The 8,257-nt window shown below is 43.0% G+C and overlaps 1 protein-coding gene across 2 annotated transcripts in view; it reads right to left on the bottom strand.

Annotated features, from left to right (window-relative positions):
* Positions 1-8,257, bottom strand: part of mgat4b (alpha-1,3-mannosyl-glycoprotein 4-beta-N-acetylglucosaminyltransferase B) — a 166,977-nt gene that overhangs the window by 71,917 nt on the left and 86,803 nt on the right. For both annotated transcript variants that reach the window (XR_007569818.1, XM_050042825.1), the window contains exons 5-6: positions 6,650-6,696; positions 4,240-4,353 (exon numbers count right to left, since the gene is read on the bottom strand). Coding sequence is in view for 1 of the 2 variants with exons in the window: in XM_050042825.1 (XP_049898782.1) it covers positions 4,240-4,353; positions 6,650-6,696 (161 nt within the window). In the remaining variant the exon portion in view is untranslated. The remainder of the gene's footprint in view (positions 1-4,239; positions 4,354-6,649; positions 6,697-8,257) is intronic.

Raw genomic sequence — 8,257 nt, 5'->3', positions numbered from 1 at the left:
TCCTCTCTTGCAAGGAGCACCTGTAACATAAATAATTTCCCCTCGGGGATCAATAAAGTATTTCTGATTCTGATTCTGATTCTGAATATCAGCAGTAGTAGTGCAGGAAGTAGTACTTCTTCTACTACTCCTACCAGGAGTGGTCGAAGAAGAAGTTGTTCTGCTACCACCAGCAGTAAGAGTAGTAGTAACTCTACTAACAATACTATGCTACTGGTTGTAGTAGTTATAATAGCAACAATAGTAGCGTTAAAAGTAGTAGCAGTAGTCGTACTAGAAGTAGTAGTAGTAATACACATGGTAGCGGTAATGGTTGTAGTAATAGTACCACCACTAGCATTAGCAGGAGTAGTTGTAGCAGTGGCAGCAGCAGCAGCAGAAATTGTAGTCGTCATAGAAGTAGCAGTTAAAGCAGTAGTTGTAGTAGTAGTTGAAATTTATCTGGGAAATTTCGACTTCCCAGTGCAAACAAACGCATCATAATCCACAATAGCTTCCTCTGTTTTGGACTCTCCGCCCCCTCAAAGGTCGACACCATCGAGACAGTCTGCTTTTGGTCAAATTTACCAAAACAAAACTTTATTTCGACTTAAAGTTTCTCCATTTTACATCCCGGTGTGTCCTGGGCTTTACCCTGCTCCATCCCTCCCTGTTACTTTACTCCTTGTCTACATTTCTTTCCTCCTGTCCTCCTCTATTCACCTCCTCTTTCCCTCCTGTCTCTTGTGTTACCACGGTAACAGGGCCAAAGGGGTGGAGCAACAGTTTATTAACTAAAATGATGTCATTTCGATCTGCACACTGACCCTTGAAGGAAGAGAGGGAAAGCGAGTGTGCGTTGTGTGTGTGTGTTTCCTTTAAGGATGACTCTGTCAAGGAGACAAGAAGGCGAAAGGACCAATTTAAGAGTGTGTGTGTGTGTGTGTGTGTGTGTGTGTGTGTGTGTGTGTGTCTAGTTAGCTAACTCAGTGTGGTTCAGAGCCTCATGAATTAGCCATGACAGGCTGACAGATGCCTGGGGAGCAGTTTAACACACACACACACACACACACACACACACACACACACCACACACACACACACACACACACACACACACACACACACACATTACCACCAACTTTCTCTGATGACTGGAGCTGATAAATCACACACACATCCAGGTATACCAGTAAATGACTGTGTGTGTGTGTGTGTGTGTGTGTGTGTGCCCTTTAATTATGATAAACTGCCGTTATATGAAGTCAGTTTGTCAGATTAAAGTAAAAGTCAGAGACTCAATAAAATCAGAAACTTTTAAACTCACTCAGACGTTTACACTTAAAGCTGTTTCATTCAAACAACGTCAGGACAAGACGAGGCTGGACTACTAACTGAGCAACATGCCCCCCCCCCCCCCCCCCCTACCAGCACCCAGATCTCACTGCTCATCTTTCAGTTTGAATCGTGTCATAAAGTGGATTTCTGCTTGCTCGAACTACAGATTGTACTCCTATATTTTTGTATGCCTGTTACCACACACACAAAGAGTACAGAAGTGGATCAGCCAAACTGATATCAAACTATAAAACTAGGCAATGCTGATCAAATGTAAGCCATGATTCTGTTACTGTATTGCCTATTTCTAACCTAAAATCAGATACATATTTCAGTGGACAGTTTGGCTGTAATATGAGAGTTTGTAAACAGGAAATTGGCTTCATACTGTTCATTGTATTGGAGGCTGGTAAAACTGAGTAGCACTGATCAAAAATGAACCAAGATTCCAAGTCCAAGTGGATGTTTGTGCCAAATTTATAGAAACTCCCTCAAGGCCCTCTTGAGACATTGCGTTCACGAGAATGAGACAGATGCAAGGTCACAGCGTCTTTGACCTTTAAGCACCAAAGACTAATCAGTTCATTGTTCAGTCCAAGTGGACCTTTGTGCCAAATTTTTAGAAATTCCCTCAAGGTGTTCTTGAGATATCATGTTCACAAGAATGAGACAGATGAGGTCATAGTGTCTTTGACCACCAAATCTAATCAGTTCATTGTTTATTCCAAGTAGACGTTTGTGCCAAATTAATGGAAACTCCCTCAAGGCCTTCTTGAGACACTGCGTTCACGAGAATGAGACAGATGCAAGGTCACAGTGTCTTTGACCTTTCAGCACCAAAGACTAATCAGTTCATTGTTCAGTCCAAGTGGACCTTTGTGCCAAATTTTAAGAAATTCCCTCAAAGTGTTCTTGAGATATCATGTTCACAAGAATGAGACAGATGAGGTCACAGTGTCTTTGACCTTTTAGCACCAAAGTCTAATCAGTTCATTGTTTATTCCAAGTAGACGTTTGTGCCAAATATATAGAAACTCCGTCAAGGCCCTCTTTAGATATAGTGTTCACGAGAATGAGACAGATGCAAGGTCACAGTGTCTTTGACCTTTCAGCACCAAAGTCTAATCAGTTCATTGTTCAGTCCAAGTGGACCTTTGTGCCAAATTTTTGGAAATTCCCTCAAGGTGTTCTTGAGATATCATGTTCACAAGAATGAGACAGATGAGGACATAGTGTCTTTGACCTTTGACCGCCAAATCTAATCAGTTCATTGTTTATTCCAAGCAGACGTTTGTGCCAAATTAATGGAAACTCCCTCAAGGCCTTCTGAGATATTGTGTTCACGAGAATGAGACAGATGCAAGGTCACAGTGTCTTTGACCTTTCAGCACCAAAGACTAATCAGTTCATTGTTCAGTCCAAGTGGACCTTTGTACCAAAGACTAATCAGTTCATTGTTCAGTCCAAGTGGACCTTTGTGCCAAATTTTAAGAAATTCCCACAAGGTGTTCTTGAGGTATCACATTCACAAGACTCAGACAGACGAGGTCATAGTGTCTTTAACCTTTGACTGCCAAAATCTAACCAGTTTATTGTTGAGTCCAAGTAGACGTTGGTGCCAAATTAATGGAAACTCCCTCAAGGCCCTCTTGAGATACTGCATTCACGAGAATGAGACAGATGCAAGGTCACAGTGTCTTTGACCTTTCGGCACCAAAGACTAATCAGTTCACTGTTCAGTCCAAGTGGACCTTTGTGCCAAATTTTAAGAAATTCCCTCAAAGTGTTCTTGAGATATCATGTTCACAAGAATGAGACAGATGAGGTCACAGTGTCTTTAACCTTTTAGCACCAAAGTCTAATCAGTTCATTGTTTATTCCAAGTAGACGTTTGTGCCAAATATATAGAAACTCCCTCAAGGCCTTCTTGAGATACTGCGTTCACGAGAATGAGACAGATGCAAGGTCACAGTGTCTTTGACCTTTCAGCACCAAAGACTAATCAGTTCATTGTTCAGTCCAAGTGGACCTTTGTGCCAAATTTTTAGAAATTCCCTCAAGGTGTTCTTGAGATATCATGTTCACAAGAATGAGACAGACGAGGTCATACTGTCTTGACCTTTGACTGCCAAAATCTAACCAGTTTATTGTTGAGTCCAAGTAGACGTTGGTGCCAAATTTTAAGAAATTCCCTCAAGGTGTTCTTGAGGTATCACATTCACAAGAATCATACAGATGAGGTCATAGTGTCTTTGACCTTTGACTGCTGAAATCTAACCAGTTTATTGTTTATTCCAAGAAGACATTTGTGCCAAATTTTAAGAAATTCCTATGAGGTGTTATTGAGATATTGCGTTCACAAGAATGAGACAGACGAGGTCATAGTGTCTTTGACCTCTGACTGCCAAAATCTAACCACTTCATCGCTGAGTCCAAGTGGACGTTTGTGCCAAATTTTAAGAAATTCCCTCACAATTCTTGAGATATGATGTTCACAGGAATGGGCTGGAAGGACAACCCGAAAACATAATGCCTCCGGCCGCGGCTATCACCAGCGCTGAGGGATAAAAACAAACTCCACATGATGATGTACGAAGTGCCGGCAGCTAAAACTGTTTGTTGTAATAAGTGAATTTTGCTGATCATTATTCAACAGAGCTACGTGTTGTGATCAGACACAAAATCATTTACAGCAGAACAAAAGTAGATCAAACTGGAGTTAATGAGGAATAAATGATTAAAGCTGCTCAGTAACTAAAGTTCTGTAACTTTCCAAACAGCTGCTGAGAGAAAAATTATACTGACGATGACTCACTTCGTAAAACAGACTGAAGAGTGAAAGAGGAGTTTCCTGTACTGAAGCCACACACACACACACACACACACACACACACACACACACACTAATGTTCATGAACAGACCTGACTCTCTCCTTCGGGTCTCCAAAGGACTCTCGGAGTCGAGAGAAGTCGGGGTAGAAGTGGACGGACGGGGAGACGACCTCCAACAGACCCGACTGAATCTCTGCTGGAAAACTGAGACACACAGAAGATGTTTGATTATTAATTTATTATATATATATTATATCATATATACGACACGATGTCTTTACCTGTCATGACTATAAAGCTAATTGAAACTAAGAGAATCAGACGACAGCGTGCAACAACATAAACGTCACTGTAATCACAACTCTCAGGGTGAGAAAGGAAAACACATCTGACTTATAAAACAAAGAGACAGACATGTAGGAAAAAAGCTGTATTTAGAAAAGAATAGAAGGCTGACAAAGAAAGAAGGAGAGAGGAAAGAGTAGGAAATGGAAAGAGGGAGGAACAGCACGAGAGAGGCAGTAGGAAAAAGGAAGGATGAAGGGACTATCTGGAGGAGGCCGGGAAGACAGGGAGGATGAGAGAGAAGGGAAGGAGGATACAGGGAAGGAAAAGAGGGGGTAGAGAAGATGTGGGTGACAGGGTGAAATGAGAAGGAAGGGAAGAAAAGAGGGAGGTATGGGAGAAATGGAAAGAAGGAGAAAAAGAAGTAAAGAAAGATGTAGAGAAGAAGAGGGCAAAAAGAAGTAGTAAGGATTGAGGAAGGAAAAAAGAGAGGGTAACAAATGAAGGATGAAGGAAAGTAAAAAGGAGAGAAGAAGAGAAAGAGGTTAAAAGAAAAGAAGGGAAGGAGGAAGCGGGGGAAAGAAGGATAACATCAGAAAAGAAGTAGACAAGAAATGCCGGATGAAGTAGAGACAGACAGATGTATGAGGTGTGAATGAAATGAGAATGAAGAGGAAAAAAGGAGATAAAGAAGGAGAGACTAGGTGAGGAAGGAAGAAAGGGAAGGGACAGAAGAAAGAGGGTAGGAAAAACAAGGAGGAGGACAAAGGAAAGGAAAAGAAAGAAGGACAAACACAAGGAAGGAAGAGGGAAGTAGGAAAGAGATGAAAGGAAGAACAGGAGGAGGTAGGAAAGAAAGGAGGATGAAGCAGGACAAAGGAAAGGAAAATATGATTTAGAGAAGAAGAGGAGAGGATTTACAAGAAAAGGAGGAGGAGAAAGGGAAGGGAAGGAAAAACAAAGAGGAAAAGGGAAGGGAAGGAAAGAGAGAGGAACAGACAGAAAGAAAAGATCGGGAAAATGAAGGATGACGTGACAACAGAGGAAGTCGGACGAATGAGAAGGAAGTCAAAAGAATGATAACAACACAGGAAAAGAAGAAGGATAAAGGAAAAGAAAAGACAGAAGACGTGAATTAAACAACAATTAAGGAAAGGGAAGAGAAAAAAGAGATAAAGAAGGAGAGAAAGGATGAGAACAAATTGTCAAGGAAACAAGGAAAAAAGGATGAGAAAGAAGGGTCGGGAAGGAAGAAAGAGGGTCGGAAAAGAGAGATGGATAAACACAAGTACAAAGAAGTAGGTAGGAAAGAAGGATGAAAAAAGAGCAGAAGGAGATAGGAAGGAAGAGAAGGATAAAACACAATTTAGGAAAGGAAAAGAGGATGTAGAGAAGGAAAGATGAAGGAAGTATGAATGGAAATTGGACTGAAGGGAAGAAAACAGAGATAAAGAGGGAAAGAACGTGAGAGGAAGGGAACAAGGATGAGAGATAAGGGAAGGGAAGGAAGAAAGAGGGTAGGCAAGCAAGGGTGATAGGCAAGGAAAGGAAAAGAAACAGGGAATGAAGAGGGAGGTAAAGAAGAGAAGAACAGCAGGAGGTAGGAGAGAAAAGAAGGATAAAGGAGAGTAAAACAGGAAGTAGAGAAGGAAAGATGGAGGTGAGAGGAGGGAATGTGAGCTAAATGGGAATGAAGGAGATAAAGGGGAATAAGGAGATTAAGTGGGGGAAGAAAGGGAAGGGAAACAAGGATGAGAGAGGGAAATAAAGCGGTAGAGAAGAAGAGAATGCAGTAGAGAAGGAAAGATGGAGAAAGGAAAGGAAGAAGGGGTGGAGAAGGAAAACTCAAACTTGATCTTTGAGTGTTTGTACAACAAAAGGTTCCTGCTGCTGACACAGTTCATCCTGTGTGTGTGTGTGTGTGTGTGTGTGTGTGTGTGTGTGTGTGTGTGTGCCTGTGTGTGTGTGATAAATTAGTCATGATTTAACATGCTGCACTTTGACTGCATGCCGTGAACAATGACACACACACACACACACACACACACACAGCTGTTCACGCAGCGGCGATCAAAGGCTGCCGTGTACGAGCCGACAACAAACGCAACACACACACACACACACACACACACACACACACACACAGGGGACCGGAAGAATCCCCTCTCGGGTCTGTTGCCGTAGAAACGGCATCCCATCATGCAGGTGGACTTACAGGCGCTTCAGGTTGTCTGCTACACTGCTGGCGTACTGCTGGTCAGCCTGAAGACACAAAAACACACACAGGGGAGACTAGTTTAGAGCTGTTATATTTACCACACACATACACACGCATGCACGCACGCACACACACACACACACATTCAGGTGTCAGTGTGACATCAGCAGAGGGAACAGGAGGTGATGGCGCTGCAGTCGACACACTCTGCTTTTTGATCCATTCAAATAAGATTAAAAACTCTTCAAGAGCAGAACCAGTGAATGACTTCAGGTCAGCTGACGCGTGCTGACGCTGCGTTCAAGGACAGTGGTATATTTCATCGAGCTGACGAGTGTCAGTCTGCGATGATGCGTGTCAGTTTTCTGCCCTCAACAGACCAATGAGAGAGCAGCTTACTGTTGAGTCCAATGCAGCACGGAAGAAAAGCCGGCACTCAGACCAAAACTAACCCTGAGCCCTGAATTACAACTGTAACATGACTGATGCACACAGATGAATGAATGAACACAGGTGAATGCATGAACACAGATGAATGCATGAACACAGATGAATGCATGAACACAGATGAATGCATGAACGCTCATCCCTCATCAACTGCTGGAAATCATGACACCAAAAGAACTTTACTGACGAGCCGTCACTGCATTTCTAGCAGAGATCTTGCCTCCAAAGTTGGGTGTCTTTTACTGAGCTGCCGTCCCAGCAGGGATTGTGCCACCAAAACTGGGTATTTAAGCTAAAAAACGCTCTTTTCCGAACCATAATAAATTGATTTTGTTCCTAAATATAACCACACGTTAACCACAGTGTTGTTGAAAAGTAAAGAAATGTAAAGTTTTGCTAGCGGCTGGTAAAGCAACTCTACCTTTCTTGCATTTCACACAGCACTTAGAAAAAATTTGAACATCCACAACTCCCACCTCCCTCCAAAGGCCTACTCCCCCCTCCTCCTGCAACTCCACCTCCCTCCAAAGGCCTACTCCCCCCTCCTCCATTACGTCCTCATTACGTCTATGATAGACGTAGGCGTTGGCAAGGTAACATCAGATACACAGAAGTGAGTTTTAAAACTCAACCGGAGTCAATGATGACTGATGAGTTTTAGAATAAGGTTACAGTGCTAACGTTAGCCATTAGCAACTGGATGCTGTGTTGTCATATATAATAGCCATTAGCAACTGGATGCTGTGTTGTCATATATAACGTTATATGTTATATTAGAAGCAAACTAGACATAGCGTTACCTGTCCTGCACAGTCAAACGCAATGCGGAGTTTTGAAAACATACTAGCAGGGCCGCCCCTCCCTAAACACAGAACACGCGCTGTGTGTAGGGCCTCATCTTCCATGGGGGGCCACATTTTGCGCGAGATGACGCATTTGCGCATATGCGCAATGGATGCGCACATGCACTATCGTGAGGCGCGCGTAGAATCAGCTCGAGGAAGGAGAGAAGAGACCTGACCGCCCATCACTGCAATGATTGACAGCACTCGACATCTGAACAATAAGAGGGGTGCGCCGGCAGGCACTTGCAGAGCTGCAGCAGGTGAAGAGTTGTCGACATGTCGTCCAAAAGAGCCTCAGGAGTATGTGCGGGGC

The sequence above is a fragment of the Epinephelus moara genome, chromosome 4 (genome assembly GCF_006386435.1).
Source record: "Epinephelus moara isolate mb chromosome 4, YSFRI_EMoa_1.0, whole genome shotgun sequence".
Classification (NCBI taxonomy): domain Eukaryota; kingdom Metazoa; phylum Chordata; class Actinopteri; order Perciformes; family Serranidae; genus Epinephelus; species Epinephelus moara.
This window is presented reverse-complemented; position numbering and strand designations above follow the sequence as displayed.